The sequence below is a fragment of the Lacerta agilis genome, chromosome 17, assembly GCF_009819535.1.
Source record: "Lacerta agilis isolate rLacAgi1 chromosome 17, rLacAgi1.pri, whole genome shotgun sequence".
Classification (NCBI taxonomy): domain Eukaryota; kingdom Metazoa; phylum Chordata; class Lepidosauria; order Squamata; family Lacertidae; genus Lacerta; species Lacerta agilis.
The window spans coordinates 13,123,986-13,148,792 of NC_046328.1; the positions used below are offsets into that span (position 1 = coordinate 13,123,986).

Here is a 24,807-nt window from a genome sequence, read left to right on the forward strand (position 1 = left end):
TGGAGTTGCCCGTTGACATCTAGCATTATTTGTTTTGCAGAGAGAGAAATGTAGGCAAATTACATAAATATGTCCTTTTCTTTGTTTGGTCTGGGTTGAGTCAAGCAAGCCCTTTTACAGAAGAAGAAGAAGAAGAGTTTGGATTTGATATCCCGCTTTTCACTACCCGAAGGAGTCTCAAAGTGGCTCACATTCTCCTTTCCCTTCCTCCCCCACAACAAACACTGTGAGGTGAGTGGGGCTGAGAGACTTCAGGGAAGTGTGACTGGCCCAAGGTCACCCTGCAGCTGCATGTGGAGGAGCGGGGAAGCGAACCCGGTTCACCAGATTACGAGTCCACCGCTCTTAACCACTACACCACACAGGCTCACAAAGCCCCCATACACACTATATGTTAAAGCCATGCCACATTGCCACACACACTTTGAACTCCCATGACTTCCCCCCAAAATTCTGGGAACTGTGTTCTGTTAATGGAGCTGAGAGTTAGGAAACCTTATTTCCCTCCCAGGGCTACAATTATTATTTTTTGTTGTTTATTTATTATTTATTCCCTGGGCAGACAGACTGACCGTGAAACCACTTTGAGAATTGTAGTTCTGGGAATCTGGGTCTCCTAACAACTCTCTGCACCCTTAACAATCCACAGTTCCCAGAATTCTTTGGGGGAAGCCATGACAGTATAAAGTGTTGCAGGGGTGCAGGTGGGGCCTAAAAGCTGGAGTGGGTTTCAAGAAGGACCTTGAGACTCTCTTTGCAACTGCCTGCCTCTCTTTAGTGAGGCCTCGCCCCTTACTTGGAGAGCGTAAAACCTTGTATTTCCAAAGGTAAAGGTAAAGGGACCCCTGACCATCAGGTCCAGTCGTGTCCGACTCTGGGGTTGCGGCGCTCATCTTGCTCTATAGGCCAAGGGAGCCGGCGTTTGTCTGCAGACAGCTTCCGGGTCATGTGGCCAGCATGACAAAGCCGCTTCTGGCAAACCAGAGCAGCGCACGGAAACGCCGTTTACCTTCCCGCTGGAGCGGTCCCTATTTATCTACTTGCACTTTGACATGCTTTTGAACTGCTAGGTGGGCAGGAGCTGGGACCGAGCAACGGGAGCTCACCCCGTGGCAGGGATTCGAACTGCCGACCTTCTGATCAGCAAGCCCTAGACTCTGTGGTTTAACCCACAGCGCCACCTGGGTCCTTATTTTCAAAGGTACATAAGCTTAATTCCAAGGTGATTAAAAACACTACCCATTTTGATTCATAGGCAGTGGGCAATTACAGTAAAATATTTATCAAGGTATAAAATATTTAATAATATTTTGTCCTTTTATAGGTATTGATATATATAAGTATAAAAGTGCTTATAAAGAAACCTCTTTACTTTCTTTTCATTTAGTCTGCTTTTCTGATTGCTTCTTCCACTAATCTCTTATCTTCTCCCGACCCCGAAACCACCTTGTCCATTTGGGCTACCTGAGTGGATTTGGGTTGCCTGAGTGGATGGGCATCTGCTGGTCCAGGTGTATCAGATTTCCGTGTTCTCAAACTGAGGCATTACTACTACATCATCTGCCAGGTTGTCTGTCTTCACGTTTTCCCCCAGTCTCCCCGCTTCTTCTACTATCTCCAGCCGGGAATGTGCCACCTGTTTGGACTCTGATTTGCTGCTTACTTGCACTTCACTTTTGTGATTTGGCTTGTGATCACACTCAGTCCGGGAACTCTCCCCGTTTTTCACGACAGAAGTCGTCGAGACGCACTTGGGTTTCGGGGGCTGCATCCACACGTGGCTCAAAACGTCGTCGATGTGGAGCCGCCGGGCGACGTCCGGTTGGAGCATGCGGTAGATGAGGTCTTTGCATTCCATGGTCAGGTTTTTCGACTTGGGGAAGTGTACCCGGTGCTCCTTCTGCAGCCTCAGCATCTTCCGAATGTTGGAGTCGTCGTAAGGCATGGAGCCGCAGACCATGATGTACAGAATGACGCCTAGGCTCCACATATCGTAGATCTTGGGTTCGTAGGGGATGCCTTGCAGCACCTCTGGGGCGGCATAAGCAGCAGAACCGCAGAAGGTTTTGCTGTGGATAATTTTGCCGTCTTCATCGCGTGTCAAGCGTTTGGAGAAGCCAAAGTCTGAAAGCTTGATGTGATAATCCTTGTCCAGAAGCAGATTTTCACATTTCAAGTCCCGGTGGACGATGTCAGAATCGTGGCAGTATTTTATAGCGGCACATAGCTGGCGGAACATCTTCCTCGCAATGTCTTCGGGCATCGCCCCTTTGCTCTTGATGAACTCCAACAAATCCCCCTGGACTCCCAACTCCATCACGATGTAGACTTTGCCGTCCGACGTCTCGAAGATCTCATAGGTTTTTATGATGGAACGGTGGTTCACTTTGGCTAAGATGTCTATTTCCCTCGGAAGGAACCTTTCCAGAAAGTCCAGCGGAGCTTTCTTCCTGTCTATGATTTTTACTGCTACGTCAAATTTCAGCCGTTCGGAGAAGGCCGACTTCACCTTGGCGTAAGAGCCTTCTCCTAAATTTGATCCCATGATGTAGCCTCTTTTTTTAAGGACGGCAGCATCGTCCATTATGCTATAGACAGACGCAAAGATAAGTTTGGTCACGTTGTTGGCGTACTCTTCCAGCCACTTACTGGGTATTCCATCGTTGGTCATTGGAGGGTTGCCTGGTTCTGGGAAGTTGCATGATATAGAACTCTGAGCATTGTTTATCGGGTGATGTCTCCATGTGATGTCACAACTAGCATTAAGCAGCTAGCAGCCCATGATATAATAGTCAAGATCAACCTCAGAGAGAGACAAATGATCTTTGGAGAGGGAACATTATAGGTCCTTTAAAAACAAACAAACTTTGTCTTTGTTCTTGTTTGAGTTTTTTTAGCCTGATAGCGAAAGAAGGCAATTGTCTTGTATGGAAAGAGTTTGGAGATTTGCAGATTAGTTGTTGTTGTTCAGTCGTTCAGTCGTGTCCGACTCTTCGTGACCCCATGGACCAGAGCACACCAGGCACGCCTATCCTTCACTGCCTCCCGCAGTTTGGCCAAACTCATGTTAGTAGCTTCGAGAACACTGTCCAACCATCTCATCCTCTGTCGTCCCCTTCTCCTTGTGCCCTCCATCTTTCCCAACATCAGGGTCTTTTCCAGGGAGTCTTCTCTTCTCATGAGGTGGCCAAAGTACTGGAGCCTCAACTTCAGGATCTGTCCTTCTAGTGAGCACTCAGGGCCGATTTCCTTGAGAATGGATAGGTTTGATCTTCATGCAGTCCATGGGACTCTCAAGAGTCTCCTCCAGCACCATAATTCAAAAAGCATCAATTCTTCGGCGATCAGCCTTCTTGATGGTCCAGCTCTCACTTCCGTACATTACTACTGGGAAAACCATAGCTTTAACTATACGGACCTTTGTCGGCAAGGTGATGTCTTTGCTTTTTAAGATGCTGTCTAGGTTTGTCATTGCTTTTCTCCCAAGAAGCAGGCGTCTTCTAATTTCGTGACTGCTGTCACCATCTGCAGTGATCATGGAACCCAAGAAAGTGAAATCTCTCACTGCCTCCATTTCTTCACCTTCACCATACTATCAAGCAACCCTCAAATTAATATGTGTAGGGGAATTTTACCCCACTCCACAGTGTTCAAATGTTGAATTAGCTTATCATAAGTGTGTTTTAAATTGCTGATGAAAGCTAAAAGCCACAAAAGGAATCCATGGAACACACCCAGACTGGGTACAGAAAACTTCACTGGACTTTGAAGGGTCCTTTATTTATTTCCCTGTAGCAAATACAGTAGTTAAACGTGAAATTTCCAGAAAATGGATGAGGTAAGTTGTCCTCGCTAAGTCAGCTTCTGAACAGATTCCCACAATGCGTTGGGGTTGCAGAGGTATCAGGTGACATCATTTTTAAAATTCTGCATCTCGTCAAATATGACAGCAGAAGTCAAATGCCGTGTTTTGAGGTGACAGAAATCAAGTTACCGGTACATGTTAAGATGACCATTGTGTAGATTAAAATTAAGCAGTGTTTTTCAGACTACCAGACTTGTGTAAAAAGCATGAATTAACAGCGTTTAAAGACCATTGCTAACTTTCAGGAAAGATCCCTGCAGAAAAAAACAATAAAAATCTCAGGAAACAGAACCAAACAGACCCTGCATAGTCCTTCGCCTTTGGTTTTCACTTCTTCATATTGTGGCACTTTCACAATGTTCTTAGCTCAAGAAAATTAAACAGCCATTTTTTTTTGTGCCAAACCCACAGATTCAGCCTCTCTGGTTGTGGTCAGAATTTCTAAACTCCCACCCCAGTCCCAAAACCGTTCCTGTAGCTGTACGCAGGATTTCAAGGCACAATTCCAGGAGCACACCTGCCATCTTGCTGGCATCCTGGGTGTCCCCATCATATTTCTCCCTCCTGGCCTAGTCCACTTCATCCCCTGTCCCATATCAAAGTCCTGCCCCCCCCCCCAGTGTGTGTGTGTGTGGGGAAACCACCTTCTGAACCAGTTGGCTCGGGACGGCCCCCCCCCAGGGGCGTAGCAAGGTAAATTGGTACCCAGGGGCAAAAAATTTTTGTCACCCCCCCTCCCTCCCTCCCCGGCTGAAGTCGGGCTCAGGGTGGCTAACATCAGATACATAACATTGGTATAAAATCAAACAATAATTAAATTACCTCCTAAAAACATCTCAAAATCAAATTAAAGTCTAATTAGATGGCTTTACACAGGGTTAGGGTTGGGAGCAGTAAGTGCTCCACTGAACTGAAATTTCAGCCTTCACGACATAGGAAAACAGCCAAGTAAACGGCTATTTTGGTGGAGGAGGGTCAAGCTATTAACCGATATGCATGAAATTTCATATATAGCTATATAATCCCTAGTATAGTAAGTTAAGACCTTCGGAGCAGGCATTAAAAAAAAAAATTCCAAAAAAAAAAATTGTTCCTTGATAATTTGTCACCCCCTCCATTATGGAACATGGGTCAGCCCACCCCCTTGCTACGCCCCCCCCCCTGGAGGAGGCCAGAAAGGTCGTGTCCCATTGGTGTAATGACGGTTGCTCTCGCTGTTCTTCTGATTGGAAATGTGGTGGTGATGGTGGGGGTACAAAAATTGAGGTCCCAGAAGGGTCAGGGAAGGGGTAGGGGAGTGAGCAATGGCTCTTATTTTCATTTGAGGAATGCTGGAGGCTATGGGCTTGCCAACTATGATGGAAGTTCGGTTGTGTGAATCTGCTGGTGCTGAGACTCAGGTAGGCGACGAAAGGGCCGTCTCCTTCCAAAAGCACCTTTTTGCTTCTCAGTATTGTGGTTCTTTGGTTTCCCCCTGGCCCTCAACTTTGGGAGTTAAGCGGGTGGAAATTTGGGGAAAGGCTGCTCTCCATTATTGCCACTGTGTCCCCAGAGCCTAGGTAGAATCTAGACCCATCTAAAAAAACGCTGCGAAAATGTTTTTAAAAAAGTTTTGGAAAAATATGTTGAATTTGCCATAAGCTCGCCATCGCCATGAAGTGTCACGTTTCAATAATGCACTTAAAACACTCTTAAGACATTATTATTTGCAGCTGTATAGCTTCCATTTTGTCATTTTTTATGTTGTCAACCCCATGACCTTCCGAGGAAGGGCAGCATATAAATCTAATAAAAGAAGAATGTCTATATGAATATAAACATATGTACAGACACATGTGCACACACATTTCTGGGTCTTCATATATGCCTGTGAGGTTTGCCCATTTTGTTTGTTTGCAGGTCACTTTGCTAAATTTAATCATCTATATACAGGGCCGTCTCATCCATAGGGGCTAGTGGCGCAGTGCGCCAGGGCGCTGGACCCCCCAGGGGCACCCGTGCGAGTCCGCCGGCATACCGGGCGCCCCCCTCCCCAACCCGCCCCCGTGGGCGGGCTGGCGGCCGGGCGCTCGCACGCCAGCAGCGCAACCGCTGCCGCCCATGCCGCTCCTGGGCGGGCTGCGAGCTGTCCGCCCTCGCCTCCCGTCCCGGGAGCACTGGAAGGGCGCGCAGAGCCCCGTGCCGCTCCAGCGCCACGCCCCTCATCCCCCGCTCGCCCACCCCCCCTCCCGAGGGGCGGCAAGCACGGGAGAGAGGCGGCACGCTGGGGGCGCCGGAGGGATCGCTGCGCCATGGCGGCCTATCTCCCTAAGACATATAGCATTACATACAAATTCATTGCATTATTTGCTTGCTATAAGAATAAATAAGTAATCCAATCATAACGTAATCACATATATAGGTATAGATAGATACATGCACCTTTTATTTTCATTTGCAGAACCTTGTGATTAATGTTCGGTGTGCTTTTGTAACTTTTGACGTGTGTTATTTCATTTCATTTTTGTTGCGATTAGCCTGAACCTTTTCATTCTTGTCAGCGGCCATTGGGGAAAGCGCGCCAATTTCGCCCTCCCTGAGGGAAAACCGGTGGAGGCGCGTGAAGGCAAGAGGGGCTCCGGCCCCTCCCACCCCCCTTGCAGCTGTATAGCTAAGTCCCTAGTCTGATAGGTTCCAGGCACGGATCACTACCAGTTTTAAGTCCACCATAGGCACATTTGGATTTTTGAGGGAGAACTCTGGACACTGCTCCTCTCTCCTCTCTGCTGGACCAGCTCCCTCCTGCAGAGAAAAAGAGAGCATGTGTACATGCACATGTACACACATGTTTGACTTTTGTGAGTGAACTGGGTTAAAGCCAGTTCTGGTAGTATTAACCTGAGCCTTAAAAAGCACATAGAGCTGAGACAGGAAATGGGGAAGAGGGGCACTCTTCCAACTTCCTCCTTGGCTCTGTGTACTTCCCAAGGGAGAGAAAAGTAGCCACTCTCACCAGTTCTTGACCAAGGGAACCATGAATGGAGGGAGGCTTTGTGAGTACGAGCGGAAGATCTCAAGGATGCCGTTGTGCCCACAGCCAATATGCTGGCAACTTTTGCACCAAGCTGCGCTGTGGTCTAAACCACTGAGCCTCTTGGGCTTGCCGATCGGAAGGTCGGCGGTTCGAATCCCCGCGACGGGGTGAGCTCCCGTTGCTCGGTCCCAGCTCCTGCCAACCTAGCAGTTCGAAAGTGCATCAGAGTGCAAGTAAATAAATAGGTACCACTCCGGCAGGAAGGTAAACGGCGTTTCTGTGCGCTGCTCTGGTTTCGCCAGAAGCGGCTTAGTTATGCTGGCCACATGACCCAGAAAAACTGTCTACGGACAAACGTCGGCTCCCTCGGCCTATAGAGCGAGATGAGCACCACAACCCCAGAGGCGTTCGCAACTGGACTTAACTGTCAGGGACCTTTACCTTTACCTTAAGACCTTTCTACTTGCCCTAGCTTTTAACTGACCAGCAGGTGATAACAATCACTGAAGGTGGGGTATGGTTTTTTCTTTGTAAAAAAATGAAATAAGTATGTTAGCTGAGAAAGCCGCTTTGAAGAGGCAAAATCCCTTGTCTGTTCCCTACGCCCATCCTAGACAGAGCACAGTGTTGTACCCAGCATGCAGATGCTGAAATCCAGCATCGCCTGAGCTATGCGAGTGCAGCTTTATCTCAATTGCAGTGCAGAGTATTTGGGTTTCCGGCTTGTGTCACGAGTCAATGGCGGTTGCTCCTTGCAGCCCTCTGCGGGCAGCAGGGAGGTTCAGGCAGGGGAAAGCCAGGGTTTATGAGCCAAAAATCCTGGCAAGGCTCCCCAGTGGGGTCTGGGTAGCTCACTGCATCCGGCTGTGCCGCTTAAGCTCGTGTCTGCCAACTTGAAAGGCAGAGTGGGTGTGACCTGGGAGTGTGTCCCTGCCATGGATGATCCTCCATCTCTGGCATGATTTGTGCTTGGTTTCTCCTTAATTTGGAATATTGGCATTAATCAAGAGGCGCTCCTGGACTGACATATGCCAATGAGCTGCAATCAATCAGCTATTGAATGAACTGGGCTTGGTTCATAGCTGTCAAGTTTTACCTTTTCTCATGAGGAAGCCTATTCAGCATAATGGAATTTCCCTTAAAATAAGGGAGAACTTGACAGCTATGGCTTGGTTCTTTGAAGGCATCTGAATGTTTTATTTTTAAGCTTGAGAATCCTTACAACAGCTGGGAAAGGAAAGAGGAGGACAAGGTGCTTTGTGCTTTCAAAGGGTTTTCCAAAAAACCCTTTTAAATAAAATCCATTCAACCTCAGTTGAAAAATGAAAGAGACGTGTGTAGCCATTGTTATGTTATTCTGCCTGTTACTGCAGAAAAGAGGGGGGAGGCTTTTGATTTATGCTCAACAAGGAATTTAACAAGGTTTTAGTATGCCCTCCCCCCTCGACTGAGGTTGCATGGATTTTATTTTAAATTATTTTTGGATCAGACCAGGAGTGTGATGGAGCGATGCAGAGCAAGAAGAATGAACGGCTGCTGAATAGATCTGGCAAGAGGCCGAACTTGAGAAAAGATTTTGTTTTTAACTGTGTGCCGAGGAAGAACTCCAGAGTGGAGCTTTAATGGCGGAGACTGGACATGTACTCTGTGAGTTATTTATGGCCGCAGCCTGTACACTAGTCGGTGAACAGCAGAAGGGATGCAATGTGACCTTGTAACATCCAGATAAACACTGCAAAGAACTGAACAATGGAAGATAGTCATTAATTCTCCCAGCACACCAGGTCTGAAACAACAATGTTTATGAAGGATTACACATGTGTAGTGGATTTTATACTTATAAGATGTAACAGGTGCTGTTTGTAAGGAGGAAAGTGCGGTCCGTCAATCTTTGTTATGTCAAGAATAACGTAACAAAGATTGACAGATGACAACTGAACACTAAGTAAGAAATGATGCAGCTGTGGGAGGAGACGATTGACATATGTTTGCAACAGGAGCAGGAAACCTAATTTTAAGAAATTGTATTAAATTAATTTAGTTAGATTTGTAATACTTTGGAAAATTAATAAAAATAATTGACATGCAGAGTGTATGAAGAATGGGACATTCGCAGGGAAACCAAAATGCTTGTTTACAAACTATTCTACTACCAACCTTACTGTATGCTTGTGAAACATGGACCACTTACAATAAACGCCATGTCCAACTCCTCGAAAGATACCATCAACAGTGTCTTCGGAAAAAATTACACATCACTTGGGAAGACAGGCAAACTAATGCCGGTGTACTGGAAGAAGCAAAGATCAGCAGTTTCGAAGCAATGACTCTTCAACATCAACTTCGTTGGACTGGTCATGTTGTTTGGATGTTCCAAAGCAACAACTATTCTGAACTTAAAAATGGAAATGTAATGCTGGTGGTCAACAAAAGTATTTTGGGGACTGTAGTTTTAATAGGAGGTTCTAGGCCAACCCCTTCCTGACTCATGAAGGGGAGTGCATCAGAATCCCCTGTTAAACTAGAGGGGGGAACCCCATTATTTTAGCAGGGATTACTATGCTGAATCAGGAATGGGGGTTAATATCTAAGCAGGATTTAACCCCTGCTCATCAACTGACAAGCGGGGGTTAAACCCTGCTCTGTTTGGCTGCATGCTCCTGGTCCTTCCAGAGAACAGGCATGTGCAACAGGATTTTATCTTGCCTTCCTGATGTCACACGAGCCACATCCACTGAGGAGCAGGTGGGCATGGTTTTGGGAAAACTGGCCGGAAGCAGTTGAAATCACCCCTGATTTAGCTGAAATTCCTGCACATGCTAAGTAAGGAATCCATTTAAAAACAAAACACAGAGGGAGAGAGTTTAAGATTATAGTTTTACTGGATCTGGATTTTCTATAACCTTAATTTCACTGGGACTGATTTCTTACGTGGAACTTCAGCACAGACACCTTATGTGTGTGTACCTTTCGTGGCAGAAGTTGCCATCACAGACGCAGACTGTTCAAAGGGTTTGCAGCTGGTCATCATTGCAGAAAAAACTGGTGCTACAGCAGGCAGGTCTCTTTGAAGCTATATTTTAGATCTCACGAGTAGTAGGTACCAACCTGGAAGGTATATCAGGCCAAGACTAATCGGGACATGGCAAAAGTCACATCTATGCCACCCATTTTGAAAACACTCTTATGCCACTTCTACCGTCATGGCTCCTCTCCACCCTAAAGGATCCTGGGAACTGTTGTTGGGTAAGGGTGCTGACCTCACGGAGCTGAAATCCCCGGCATCCTTAGCAAACGACAGTTACCAGGATCCTCTGTGATTGCTGCATGGTGCGGTTGTTTACAGAGGATTAAAAAGGGGTGAGAAAAATCTATTCCCTCTCCACCCAACGTTGTGCATCTTGCAAATGTCGAGAGGTGCAGATGTTGTTGGCTCCTGTGGCTTCCAAGACTGAAAAATCTGAAAGGACTTGATGTTGACCAAGAAAAGAAAAGAAAAGAAAATTCCTCCCAAATTGTTTTTATCTCTTTCCAAAAAAAGTTTTCAGGATGTAGTCTTTAAAGAGGTCTCTGGAACTGGCGGTGCTACAGAAACCCACTGTTCTATTCACCTTTGCTTGTCGCTAGGTCGCTGGATTTTTCAAAGACAAGTCCTTTGCATCTTGTCAGAGAGGACATCCAAGTCAGCATGCCTTTCCTCTTGGAGAATTTGCTCATTGTCCGAAGGCTCTGGCCCTGACGACTCCTTCCCAAACATGGTCCTTATCTGATTATGGTGGTGGGAGCATTCCCCCGACTTCATAAGTGTGGTGTCTGAAGAGGATCTCTGGTCCTGCATCCACACATGCATTAAAATCTCATCGATGCAGAGTCGGCGGGAGACGTCAGGTTGGAGCATGCGGTAAATGAGATCTTTGCATTCGACCGACAGCACTTTGGACCGGGGGAAGTGTACCCGGTGCTCCTTCTGCAGCTTGAGCATTTTCTTGATGTTCGAGTCGTCGTAAGGCATCGAGCCACACACCATGATGAACAGGACCACCCCCAGGCTCCATATGTCGTAAACCTTCGGCTGGTAAGGAATGCCTTGCAGTACTTCAGGGGCTGCATAGGCCGCCGAACCGCAGAAAGTCTTGCTGAGGACCACCCTGCCATCTTCGTCGCGGGCGACTCTCTTGGAAAAGCCAAAGTCCGTCAGTTTGATGTTGAACTCTTTGTCCAGAAGAAGGTTCTCGCATTTCAAGTCCCGGTGGACAATGTCCAGGTCGTGGCAGTACTTGATGGCGCTGGCGAGCTGGTAGAACATCTTGCGGGCAACGTCTTCCGGAATGGCTCCTCTCCTCTTGATGAACTCCAGCAAGTCTCCTTGCACGCCCAATTCAGTCACGATGTAGACTTTGCCGTCGGAGGTCTCAAAGATCTCATAGGTCTTGATAATGGCGTGGTGCTTCACCCTCGCCAGCATCTCTATCTCTCTGGGGAGGAATCTCTCCAAGAAGTCCCGAGGAGCCTTCCTCTTGTCGATGATCTTGACGGCCACGTTGCACTTCAACCGGTCCGAGTAGGCCGATTTCACCTTGGCGTAAGACCCTTCTCCGAGGTTGATCCCCATGATGTAGCCTCTCTTTTTAAGAACTTCAGCATCCTCCATAGTCCTGGAGGCAGACCCTAAGCAATATGTTCAAGTTGGCTGAGCATCCCGTATCCTGCCCCCCTCCGATTCACGCACATTCCAGGATGGTCATCTGAAATGGCCTTGGGCTCCCCTTCCTAGGATGTTGCAGGAGAAGCCTCAACATTCTTTTGTGATGTCACAATGCGGAGCTGTCGTTGGTGCTGACAAACCATGCACTCTATGGCTTATGTCAGAGCTAAGTCATTCGGGACGCCAAGGGTTCAGGTAACATTCCCTCATGTCATCTGAAAGTACGGGCTTATTGTCTATTGATTTTCTTATTTGATGTACAGTATTCATATCCCGCCTTTCTCCCAAACTGAAATTCACGGCAGCTTGCAACTTTATAAAACATCAATATATAGAACCCTAAGCCATAAAAATAAACTCATCCACCCCAAATAGAACTGGCAATTAAAATGCTGTTTCCCCAGACAGGGAATTCCACAATATGGGGGCAGCTACAGAAAAGACTCTTGTCTCTTGTCACAAGCAGCTGTGCTTCTGAGGTGCTTACCTGAGGATCTTAACACCCAGGCAGGCTTATATAGGGAGGTATGATATTTCAGGTAGCCTGGGAGCCTTCAAAAGGGTTGTCCTTTTTGCAAAAAGACCAACAACCCACTGTGTATTATAGACAGGAGGGATAGCAAAGCTCCATGCTACATTTCCCCCACAAAACTATAGGTCTGGAGTAAACTTAGGGCACATACTTCTTCCAAAGGCAATGCTGGGAATTGTAACGCTGGGAGGGGAATGGTGTGTGTGTCTCCTAACAACTCTCAGCACCCTGAACAAAAGGCAGGGCCCAGAATTCTTTGCAGGAAACTGTGGATGTTTAAAGCGGTATGATACCACTTTAAATACAGTGCAGATGGGGCCCAGGACTAACACTGGATCTACTAAATATTTTGGAGAGTGGTTGGTCTGTCTGTCTGTCCACCTGTTTGTTTGTTGCCTATCTGCCTCTTGAGAAATCATCACTAAACTTGGCACAAGGGGTCCTGAGGTGGCGGTGGCAGTTAGCAGTGGCATTTGGATGCCGGGTGCCATCTCAAGAGGGTGGACCAAAATACTGTATGACTGTAAAGGGACTTGGCCCTTTTTGGCATAGATTTGGCCGCCTCTCGGGATATCATTACAAAACCTAGCATGCGGGTTCCCAAAGGGCATGGGAGAATGTGGTCTTTGCCTACGCTTGGATTCCAGGCGCCATTTTGATTCAAGATGGCGGACCAAAATGTAACTTAGCCCATTATTTGGTGTGATGGGTCCACACACACACAAATTAAACTATCCATTTTTAAAAGCATTTTTTTTTTTGTTTCTACAAATTCCCGGGCACTCCCAGCTAGTTCTTAATTAGGGCAGAGCTATGGGTCGCAAGGAACATGGGACTGATGTCAAGGCTGGTAGCCCCACGTCACACCGCTGACTCTTCCTCCTTGTCGATCCGGCCCACTCACAATACACAAAAACTTTTGAAGAAATGGAATACAGTAAAGGACACACACTTAGAAATAACAGCCCTCCCTTCCCCTGTCTTCAGGTACCCTTGAATCAAGGAGAACACAGTCAATGGAACGTGCCTTGCTTACAGATGATGTGCTGTGTCTCTCCAGTGGTGTCACTGCACCTTGGTAAAACATCAAAGCTTTGATAAACAAGGAAGTTTGGAGGCGATTCTTATTAATAAGGGCCACTATTCCATTCATCGCAGAAGGCTCTTGGGAGATGATTCCTTTGAAGGAAAAAACCCACCCGCCCTGGTTGAAGAGGAGGACTGCTCTGCCTCTGATGGATGGCGCCAGATCTTTCCCGCCAAAGGTGACATTTCTTCTCCATTAAGTTTTGGGAAGATCTTTCAGAAGAACCTTGAATCAAATTTAGAGCTGTACTGAAACCCACTCTCTTGTTTTATTTTTTAAAAGATTTTAAACATCTTTACTGAACGTTGGAAAAGTACATAATTATATGTGCACTAAATGTGGTGAGACGTAAATAAAAGAGAAAGAAAAAGGGAAACAGAACCTGTGCAGAAGGGAAAATAAAGAGGGGAGGGGGGAACCCCCAAACTGTATACTACAGAACCTAGGGCTTGCTGATCAGAAGGTCGGTGGTTTGAATCCCTGTGACGGGGTGAGCTCCCATTGCTCAGTCCCAGCTCCTGCCCACCTAGCAGTCCGAAAGCACATCAAAGTGCAAGTAGATAAATAGGTACTGCTCCGGTGGGAAGGTAAACGGCATTTCCGTGTGCTGCTCTGGTTCGCCAGAAGCGGCTTTGTCATGCTGGCCACATGACCCGGAAGCTGTACGCTGGCCCCCTCAACCAGTAACGCGAGATGAGCGCCGCAACCCCAGAGTCGGACAAGACTGGACCTAATGGTCAGGGGTCCCTTTACCTTCACCAGATCTTAACCTATTATAGTATTTGTAAGAATGGATTCCAAATATCACTGAATTTGTCCAAAGCAAGTCTGCGTTTATATGCAAGTTGTTCATAAATTGCGAGTTTGTGTAAGTCTTCAATCCAATCATAGAAGGGAGCCGCATTTTTATTTTTCCGATTAACCCCTATCAGTTGTTTTGCTGTGGTAAGGGCACAGAGAGTCCCCTCGTATTGTCCTTTTGTAAGGTTCCATGAGCTGGGTATATAATTCAAGAGGATATTTTGCTCTGTAAATGTAAGGTTGTTCTCTGTTTACACACACACACACACACACACACACACACCATAATAAAATAAGTCCAGACCTGTCAAAAAAAGAGGAAGCAGCAGCGTGGAATAGTGGTTAGAGCGTTAAGAGATGCACACACCCTTTTCAAGCCCCCAACCAAAGCTATGCATGGGACCAAGTGACTTTGGAACGGCCAATGTCTCAGAGCCAAACTTATAAAATGGTGGGGGAAGCCATGCCTTGAGATCACGACAGAAAAGCGAATGTGGTAATCAAATATGCTTTTTAGTTCCCAGGTGTTTCTTGACACCCTGGCAAGGTGATTTCTGCATTTCAGGGCTAGGGCTTGGTGATCCTTGGGAGACCCCTTCCAACTCTTTAATTCTACAAAAGATTTATTTATTTATTTATTTATCCTCCCCTCCCCCCTATATTTGTACTTCTGCTGTTTCATTTACTTAAAGGTAAAGGTAAAGGGACCCTGACCATTGGATCCAGTCGTATCCGACTCTGGGGTTGCGGCGCTCATCTCGCTTTACTGGCCGAGAGAGCCGGCATACAGTTTCCGGGTCATGCGAACCAGAGCAGTGCACAGAAACGCTGTTTACCTTCCTGTTGGAGTGGTACCTATTTATCTACTTGCACTTTTACGTGCTTTCGAAATGCTAGGTGGGCAGGAGCTGGGACCAAGAAACGGGAGCTCACCCCGTCACGGGGATTCGAACCGCCGACCTTCTGATCGGCAAGCCCTAGGCTCTGTGGTTTAACCCACAGCACCACCCGCATTCTTAGGATACGTTTAATGATTTCATAACATGTGATTCAGCCCTAAGCCTCTGTGCCTGGCCCCTTGGAACCCTCCCCAGGCGACACTCCTCTCTCCAGGCTGCAACCCCTCACCGCTACTGCTTAAAAACCCCAGGTGGCTTTGCTCAGCTGGAAATGTGTCCTTGAACTCTGATGACAGTTCTTGGTCTGTTGGATGGAGGACAGAGAAGGGTTTGCGGAGAAACTTGCCTACAGTACGAACGGGGGTTGGGGTGGGGATGCCTCCACTGCTTTGGCCTGAGACTCTGAAGAGCTGCTGCCAGTCAGAGCGGACAATATAGGGCTAGGTAGGCTAAGTACCTGACCTTGGATAAAGCAACTTTCTATGTGTGCTATGTAGCTTGGACTACTGCAATGCGCTCTACCTTTGAAGGTGACCCGGAATGCGGCAGCTAGAGTGGAGACTGGGAATGGCCACCGAGATAACACCAGTCCTGAAAGACCTACATTGGCTCCCAGTATGTTTCCGAGCGCAATTCAAAGGTTGGCGCTGACCTTTAAAGCCCTAAATGGCCCAGTATACCTGTAGGAGCGTCTCCACCCCCATCGTTCAGCCCAGACACTGAGGTCCAGCTCCGAGGGCCTTCAGGTGGTTCCCTCACTGTGAGAAGTGAGGTTAGAGGGAACCAGGCAGAGGGCCTTCTCGGTGGTGTCACCCACCCTGTGGAATGCCCTCCCGTCAGATGTCAAGGAAATAACTACCTGAATTTTGGAAGACATCTGAAGGCAGCCCTGTATTGGGAAGTTTTTAATGTTTGATGTTTTGTCGTATTTTTAATATTCTGTTGGAAGCAGCCCAGAGTGGCTGGGGAAACCCAGCCAGATGGGCGGGGTATAAATAATTATGTATGTATGTATGTACGTACGTACATACCTGGAAACTGGCTATTCGCAACATACTTGTTCCTTGTTTCCTGGCTAAGCATGGGGTGGCTGTCTCTCAAAGTCTATAGTAGAGGTAGGGAAGATTTCTCAACCCAAGGGCCATGTTCCCTTCTGCGAAACCTTCTGAGGGCCACATTATGCCGGTGGTGGGCAGGGCCAGAGGGACAAGTGGGTGGAGGAACAAATGCACATTTTTTTGCTTCTGTCATCACACTGTTGCCCTTCTATAACAAGGCAAGGAGGAAGATAGAGACCAAACTAGACGGAGTTGGCTCTGATGCCACCTACTGGCGACCTCCCTGCCTGCTGCCCCACATGTCCCAATGGGCACCAGCCACCACTAAATGGGTTTACTTATTTAGCTAACGTTTTTATACTGCTTGATTGTAATTTGCTGGCCTTTGACACTTAAGGTGCATATTTTCCACCCAATTTTGTGATTGCATTTTATTTTTTTGCAACAGTAATAGTAATAATAATAATAATAATAATAATAATAATAATAATAATAATAATATATTATTATTATTATTATTTATACCCCGCCCATCTGGCTGGGTCTCCCTGGCCACTCTGGGCGGCCTCCAACAAATATTAAAATACAATACAAAGTCACAGATTAAAAGCTTCCCTAAACAGGGCTGCCTTCAGGTATTTTCTAAATGACAGGTAATTGTTTATCTCTCTGACCCCTGATGGGAGGGCGTTCCACAGGGCGGGCGCCACTACCGAGAAGGCCCTCTGCCTGGTTCCCTGTAGCTTTGCTTCTCGCAGTGAGGGAACCGCCAGAAGGCCCTCGGTGCTGGATCTCAGTGTCCGGGTTGAACGGTGGGGGTGGAGACGCTCCTTCAGGTATACAGGACCGAGGCCGTTTAAAACGGTAAGTTTTAAAGCTGTTTTTAAAGTTGCATTTTAAATTGTGGAATCCTGCCCCAGGATCTTAGGGTGAAGTGCAGGGAATAAATTAGTAATGTTATTGTTACCCAAATCTGACTTCGATAAGATTAAGTGGGACATTCAGATTAACAGAAAAGGGTCAGCTAAAAATTATGGTAGTAGAAAGTTTAAAAAGGAAAGAAGGACGACCTTCGAGCATATAATAGCTCACAACCGTTCAGACCAGATGGTCTGAAAGGACTAGAATAGTTTAATCCACAGCCCATCTACCTGGCTGCAGTTGGTGGAGGGAAGGGAGAAGTGGAAAGCCCCCACTCCTTTTTCAGAGCTGTTTCCATTGGCTCTGTTGGAACCAGCTGCATCATATGAAAGCAGCACCCCCCCCCCCGTTAGCTTTGCTGGAACCCACTGCTATTAATTCTTACCCTCTCACGGAACAGCCTCCATTCTACCCGATCAATAGCTTAACTTCATTCTGTAACGCTAATGAAAGAGTTGGTAGCTGAATGTGCTCGTTTTTCTTCTACCCTCCCCATTCCCCTTTCCTTTGAAGCCTTATATGTTAGTACGCCAGCTGTTGTTTCCGGTGTGCTTTAGGAGAAAGCTGGTATAAGCAGGAATGTAAATAATGAAAACCTAAGTAGACATGCACCAAGTAAACAAACAAACAAACAAACAACCATGTAAACCATATCCTGATCTCATAAGGAGAGCAGTGCAGTGGAGCTTACGGAAAAGGAATTCACATTTACTGTACTCTGCAAAAGCAAGATCGTTCATGTTTCCCCTTTACCAGCTAGCTACTGTTACAAGATGCGGGCCTTCAGGCGCTTCCCTTGCACCCAGGGGTGGTTCAAAACATCTTCGATCCGTAGTCGGTGAGAAACGTCGGGCTGCAGCATGCGGAAAATAAGGTCTTTGCATTCCATGCTCAGGGAGTCTGGGAAGAGCACTCTGTGTTCCTTCTGCAGCCGCAGCATCCTCTTGACATTGGAGTCATCGTAGGGCATGTACCCAGAGACCATGACATACAGGATGACGCCCAAGCTCCACATGTCATAAATTTTGGGGTGGTAAGGGATGCCTTGGATGACTTCCGGAGCTGCATAAGCTGCAGAGCCACAGAAAGTCTGGCTGGGGATGATTTTCCCATTCCCGTCCCGGAAGCACCGCTTGGAAAACCCGAAATCCGACAGTTTGACGTTCATCTCTTTGTCCAGGAGGACGTTGTCACATTTCAGGTCCCTGTGGACCACGTCTAAATCGTGGCAATATTTGACGGCGCAGCACAGCTGGCGGAACATCCGGCAGGCTACCTCCTCTGGCAGACCATGGTTGCTCTTGATGAACTCTAAGAGGTCTCCCTGCACACAGAGCTCCATCACTATGTAAACCTTGCCGGACGTCTCAAAGATCTCGTAGATTTTGACGATGGAGCAGTGGTTCACCGTCGACAAGATATCCAACTCCCGGGGGAGGAATTTTTCCAGGAACTCGTTTGGGACTTTCCTCCGGTCTGTGATTTTCACGGCCACGTTGAATTTCAGACGCTCCGAGTAGGCGGATTTCACTTTGGCAAAGGAACTCTCTCCCAGAGTACGCCCCAAAATATAACCTTTCTTCTTAAGCACAGCTGCATCATCCATGACGCAAAGGGTGGGGACACCCACCTCCCATCTGAGTGTAATTTAGCGGTGCATTCCTTCCGGCTGTTTGATGGTCATCGTTGGGGTGGGAGATTGGGGATGCTGCCTGGTTTCTCAAGCACTGTTTTGAATACCTGATGTCATCAGCTGAGGTCATAAGGAGCATGAATATGTGACTCAGGGACTTAAATGAAAATTGTACACTATCGTTGCCCATTGGCAGCCTCAAACAATCCCAGCTAATTCCATGGGGCAGAATGTGCCTGCTGGATCAGACCAAAGGCCCATCTAGGACAGTATCCTATCTCCCATAGTGACCAACTGGATGCCTTTTGGAAGCCCAGAGGCAGCTATAGGTAACTCTAGATAATAAGCGTGTAAGATTTCCAATGCAGACTTGTATTTGTCACAATCAGCGTTGTATCCATTCTGCTGCAGTTTTGTTTCCACCAAATACTATGTGTCTCATCTCACTACCTGCTATTTAATGTAATGGATGCTATTAACATTGATTTTAATGTAAAGTCTTGGGTTTATATAGAACAATTCCACCCTTTTGAGGCTAGAGTGCAAACCAAACAACATTTTAGTACAGTGGTACCTTGGTTCTCAAACTTAATCCATTCCGCAGGTCCGTTCCAAAACCAAAGCGTTCCAAAACCAAGGCACATAGGAAGTAGTGCAAAATGGATTAATCCATTCCAGACTTTTAAAAACAACCCCTAAAACAGCAATTTAACATGGGTTTTACTATCTAACGAAACCATTGATCCATAAAATGAAAGCAATAAACAATGTACTGCAGTCACACAATCAGTCAATCAATCAATCAGTAGCTGAACTGGGTTCCACACAGTCGCAAAAACAAAAAAGCCGCAAAAACGAAAACGCAAAATAAATAGCAAAAGCAGACAGACCTCATCGCAACACGCAAAACGGAAGTGTGGCACTCAAAACGGAGCATGTTCGGCTTCCAAAAAAAGTTCACAAACCAGAACACTTGCTTCTGGGTTTTCAGTGTTGGGGTTTCAAGTTATTTGAGTACCAAGGCATTTGAGAACCAAGGTATCAGTGTATCCCTTTTTGGTATCTCCTGTCCACATATGTGGGGAGGGCTGGTCTTGCTATGGATAGAGAAGCAGATTGAGTGGATGTAAGAAATGAAATAACACAACAGGATGTTATCCCTCATCCCTGTACCTTTGCTGGAAATCCAAGCTAGAGGTAAAGGAACCCCTGACCATTCGGTCCAGTCGCGGACGACTCTGGGGTTGCGGTGCTCATCTCGCTCTACTGGCCGAGGGAGCTGGCGTACAGCTTCCGGGTCATGTGGCCAGCATGACTAAGCCGCTTTTGGCGAACCAGAGCAGCGCACGGAAATGCCGTTTACCTATTTATCTACTTGCACTTTGTCGTGCTTTCGAACTGCTAGGTTGGCAGGAGCTGGGACCGAGCAACGGGAGCTCACCCCATCGCGGGGATTCAAACCGCCGACCTTCTGATCAGCAAGCCCTAGGGCCTAGGCTCTGTGGTTTAACCCACAGCGCCACCCGCGTCCCTTTTTCCAATTTACCTGTTTCCATTTCTCATATGTGAGAGAACATCCCTACTTTTTCCAATTATAATTGAAGGGACGGTGTGGTGGAAATGGACTCAGAAGAATGTAAGAGCCTGTTGGATCTGGCCAGTGGCCCATCTCATCCAGGATCCTTTTTTCACAGTGGCCAACCAGATGCCTGTGGGAAGCCCATAAGCAGGATTCAAACACAAGAGCCCTCTCCCCTCCAGTGGGATCTAGTAGCTGGTATTCAGAAGCATTGCTGCCTCCAACTGTGGAGACAGAGCATAGCCATAATGACCTATGACCTATTGAAAGCCCTCTCCTCCATGAATCGGTTGAACCCTCTTCTAAAGCCACCCAGCTTGGAGGCCATCACTGCCTTGATTGGCTCTACACCGAGGAGGACCCAATCCAATATCTCAAGGACAATAATGCTTGTTGTTACCAAATGAGAATAGCCAAACCAAATCTGCCCAGCTGCAGAATACTTTGCGTGACGATCAATCGTGATTTAGGACATCAGGAAGTTCTCCGATGCCTTTGTAACTCGCGCGGATACAAATTCTCTTTGAAGGCCATGCATTGTGCTTTTCAGTAGAGAGTTTTCTTCTTCCTCCTCTTTTCTACAAAGGGGACGGATTTATGCTTTGTTTCCTTCTTACAATCGCCTTCTTACTGAGGTTGTGGAAACCACGTGGTTGTGGTGGTGGGGAGAATGTTGTATAGTTACATATCTCCTTGGCTCAGGGGTTGCATAACTCCATACCTTCCAACATTTCTCCAATGAAAACATGGACGTCCTAAGCATAGTTCTCAACTTTTCCCTTTTTTTAAAGGGAAATTCCCTTATTCCGAATAGGATTCCTCGCAAGAAAAGGGAAAAGTTGATAGCTATGGTCCTAAGCCTAAGGAAAAGCAGGACATTCTGGGATCAAATCAGAAACTGGGAGAGCTTCTGTAAATCTGGGACTGCCCCTGGAAAATAGGGACACTTGGAGGGTCTGCTATTTCTACAATGGAGCCTCAGCAGGGTCCCTGTCGGCAGTGCCCTAGAGCTGCCCAATCAGCATGAAAGGGAAGTTTTTTAGCCACTGAGAAGAAGCTTCTTCACCCTTTGTGCTGACTGGAGCCAATCGAAGTGAACGGAGGTGAGTCATCCACCGACAACTGGCTCCTAGGACCACTCTGGAGAAGGTGATAGGGAAGAACGCCGAGGAGCTGTTCTGCATGCTCCAAGGTTGATACTGAAAACACAATTTAAAGAGAATGCTGTGCAAATTCCATTTACATATGATGGAACTTCAAGGAAAGCCGCTCTGAAAGAAGATATTGGGGCATGCCAAAATCATTTGCCTACGTAAAGGTAAAGGTAAAGGACCCCTGGATGGTTACGTCCAGTCAAAGGCGACTATGGGGTTGTGACGCTCATCTCACTTTTCAGGCCAAGGGAGCCGGTGTTTGTCCACAGACAGCTTTCCAGCAGGACTAAACTGCTTCTGGCGCAACGGGACACTGTGACAGAAACCAGAGCGCACAGAAACACTGTTTACCTTCCCGCCGGAGTGGTACCTATTTATCTACTTGCATGGGCGTGCTTTTGAATTGCTAGGTTGGCAGGAGCTGGGACAGAGCAACCTACTTGCACACAGAAAATAGGAGAACTAGCCGAAAGGCAACACATGGAGATGTGTGTTGATAGTTGCAATGCTGTCCCAATCTATCTATGCAATGTGAGTAAACAGTTAAAACAACAACAACAACAACAATTTATTATTTATACCCCGCCCATCTGGCTGGGTTTCCCCGGCCACTTTGGGCGGCTTCCAACAGAATGTTAAAATACAATATTAAACATTAAAAGCTTCTCTAAACAGGGCTGCTTTCAGATGTCTCCTAAAAGTCTGGTAGTTGGTTTTCTCTTTGACATCTGATGGGAGGGTGGTCCACAGGGCGGGTGCCACCAAGGAGAAGGCCCTCCGCCTGGTTCCCTGTAACTTGGCTTCTCGTAGCGAGGGAACCGCCAGAAGGCCCTCGGCACTGGACCTCAGGTTCCAGGCAGAACGATGGGGGTGGAGACGCTCCTTCACCTCCAAACACATCCCCCCACCTGGTCTCCTGTGCTTTACTGGCTTTTTGCCAATAACCAGGTGTCGCTCCCCTTCATCGGGCTGTGGGAAGATCTGCAGAAACCACAGCATGAGCAGGTGTCAGCCATACGTCTGCGAAATGCAAAAAGCAAACAACCGCTTTGTCAACCTTTGCCTCAAAGTAGACGCTTGATTCAAAAGGCAGGCAATGCAAACTGGGAGAACATCTGTGGATGCCTCTACACTCTCTTTCTCTCTCTCTCTGACTCTGTTTCTCTCTCATAAGAACATAAGAGGAGCTCTGCTGGATCAGGCCTCTGGTTCATCCCGTCCAATATCCTTGTTCTCATGGGGGCCAACCAGATGCCTGTGGGATGAGTCTTTTAATTAAGTTTGGTTTGTCCGGTCTGGATTGTCTCTGGTAAATTCCCCCTTTCTTTCCCTCATAGAATAAGAGTAACACAACACAGTCTTCTTGAAAAACATCAATAAAGTTTGGCTCACATTCAGTTCATAGGAATCTGAAGGCAGGCTTTATATTGTGCTTACAGTTACATTTGTAGAGAAAAGAAGCCTGAGCTAGGTCTCAGAATTTCTACTTGTGGCCTCCATCTATATATATAAAATCGTAAAAGGTGTGTGTTTGTGCTGTACCACCTTTCTCTGCAACCGCCTGACCGATTCCATTCAAATTTGGAAACAACGTTCCATGGGCATATGGGAAGGATCTTACATAGTTAGATTGCAAAAATAATACACCTAACCCAGGTAAAAATTGGATTTTGTGTCAAAAACACAGCGCCCTCCAGTGGACGGAACGCAGCATAACACACTAAAAACGTCTCAAACCCCTCCTCCTCCTGTTACTACGTCACTACCTCCAGCCAATAGAGGGGCACGACGCTCACAAATGCCGCTGCTGTCTCCGGCGGCAGCTGTAGACCCACGCAGGCAGGAACAACCGTTTGTGCGGTTGGCGGCCATGGCTCCATCGGGTGGGGAGGAAAAGCGAGGCGAAACGTCGCTTCCGCCATCTGCAGTGTTACCTCGGCCACCTACAGAGCCAGGACGGGCGGAAACGGCACTCTCAAACCTTTCAAGTTTCCGACGCTGCCTCCACTTACAAAACAGCCAGGGCGGGCAGAAACGAAACTTACCATCATTTGCAGCAGCGGCAGTAGCAGCTGTACAGTCAGCCGGATAAGAAGCAGTTTCCGACGACGCCTCCACTCAGGGCCGTCTTAAAGGGATCGGGCGCCCTGGTGCGACGATCCCTCGGCGCCCCCGGTGGGCCGCCTCTCCGCCCACCTCCCTTCCGCACTGGCCGCCCCTCGGGAGGGGGGGTGGGCGAGCGGGAGATGAGGGGCGTGGCGCTGCAAGCCGGCCGCCCTCCGGAGCCCCAGCTGGAGCGCTGGGAAGGGCGCACAAAGCCCCGCGCCGCTCCAGCGCCAAGTCCCTCATCCCCTGAGGGGTGGCCAGCGCGGGAGGGAGGTGGGCGAGCGGGGGATGAGGGGCGTGGCGCTGGAGCGGCGCGGGGCTTTGCGCGCCCTTCCCAGCGCTCCAGTGGGCAGCCGGCTTGCAACTTGCCCGCCGGCGGGCCGGGCGCGGGTTGGGGAGGGGCACCTGGCATGCCGGCGGGCTCGCGGGGGTGCCCTGGGGGCCCTGGCGCCCTGGTGCACCGCGCCACCCAGCCCCTATGACGAGACGGCCCTGCCTCCACTAACAAGGCGGTCGTAGCGCCTGCGGAGTCGGCCGCAAAGAAAACTTTGGTAATTTCTGGGACTCTGTCTCCAGTGAGAGGAGAGTCTGGACGCACGGAAATGAAATGACCACCATTTATGGCAGCGCCTAAAGCATCTGCAGAGCCGGTAAGGAAACCACGCATACTCAACTTCAACAAGAAAATGTGTTGGTAAGCCTACACTTCCACTTTTGCACTGCACCTCCCTTTCCCAGTTCACCAAATCAGCCACAGCAACGCGTGGCCGGGCCAGCTAGTCCTCGATAAAAAGGACCCATCTACCTGGTCACACACAGGGGAGGAGGCTCCAGAGCAGTGTTTTTTCAACCAGTGTTCCGCGGCACACTAGTGTGCCGCGAGATGTTGCCTGGTGTGCCGTGGGAAAAATTGAAAAATTCAAGAGAATTACTTTATATATAGTCAATATAGGCACAGAGTTAAATTTTTTAACATTTTCTAATGGTGGTGTGCCTCGTGATTTTTTTCATGAAACAAGTGTGCCTTTGCCCAAAAAAGGTTGAAAAACACTGCTCCAGAGCATGTATGACAGGAAGTGCCTCCCCTGTGTGTCCAATCTAGGCACTGTGGTCTAAACCACTGAACCTCTTGGGCTTGCCAATCGGAAGGTCGGCGGTTCGAATCCCCGTGACAGGGCGAGCTCCCGTTGCTGTGTCCCACTCCCAGCTCTTCCAAACTAACAGTTTGAAAGCATGCCTGTGCAAGTAGATAAATACAGTAGGTACCACTGCAGTGGGAAGGTAGATGACGTTTCTGTGCGCTCTGGTTTCTGCCACAGTGTACTGTTGCGCCAGAAGCGGTTTGGTCATGCTGGCCAGGTGACCCGGAAAGCTGTCTGTGGACAACGCCGGCTCCCTTGGCCTGAAAGCGGGATGAGCGTCGCAACCCCATAGTCGCCTTTGACTGGACTTAA

The 24,807-nt window shown here is 47.9% G+C and overlaps 3 protein-coding genes and 1 long non-coding RNA gene across 4 annotated transcripts; 1 reads left to right on the forward strand and 3 right to left on the reverse strand.

The window, feature by feature from the left end:
• Positions 1-1,516: 1,516 nt before the first annotated feature.
• On the reverse strand, positions 1,517-2,714 carry TSSK2 (testis specific serine kinase 2). Its single transcript, XM_033136104.1, has one exon. It carries the CDS (start codon positions 2,669-2,671, stop codon positions 1,517-1,519), a length of 1,155 nt encoding a protein of 384 aa, XP_032991995.1. The 5' UTR covers positions 2,672-2,714.
• Positions 2,715-10,206: 7,492 nt separating this feature from the next.
• On the reverse strand, positions 10,207-11,678 carry LOC117061773 (testis-specific serine/threonine-protein kinase 1-like). Its single transcript, XM_033174730.1, has one exon. The coding sequence runs from the start codon at positions 11,527-11,529 to the stop codon at positions 10,519-10,521; it is 1,011 nt and encodes a 336-aa protein (XP_033030621.1). The 5' UTR covers positions 11,530-11,678; the 3' UTR covers positions 10,207-10,518.
• Positions 11,679-11,723: 45 nt separating this feature from the next.
• LOC117039303 lies at positions 11,724-13,514 on the forward strand. Its single transcript, XR_004425742.1, has 3 exons — positions 11,724-11,778; positions 13,274-13,380; positions 13,485-13,514. It is a non-coding gene; the product is annotated as an uncharacterized LOC117039303 (long non-coding RNA).
• Positions 13,515-17,521: 4,007 nt separating this feature from the next.
• LOC117061792 (testis-specific serine/threonine-protein kinase 2-like) lies at positions 17,522-18,565 on the reverse strand. The gene has a single exon (XM_033174763.1). The coding sequence runs from the start codon at positions 18,485-18,487 to the stop codon at positions 17,648-17,650; it is 840 nt and encodes a 279-aa protein (XP_033030654.1). The 5' UTR covers positions 18,488-18,565; the 3' UTR covers positions 17,522-17,647.
• Positions 18,566-24,807: the final 6,242 nt, after the last annotated feature.

Coding starts and splice junctions, on each gene's coding strand:
- LOC117061792 (XM_033174763.1), bottom strand. CDS start 18,487: ATGGATGATGCAGCTGTGCTTAAGAAGAAAGGTTATATTTTGGGGCGT.
- TSSK2 (XM_033136104.1), bottom strand. CDS start 2,671: ATGACCAACGATGGAATACCCAGTAAGTGGCTGGAAGAGTACGCCAAC.
- LOC117061773 (XM_033174730.1), bottom strand. CDS start 11,529: ATGGAGGATGCTGAAGTTCTTAAAAAGAGAGGCTACATCATGGGGATC.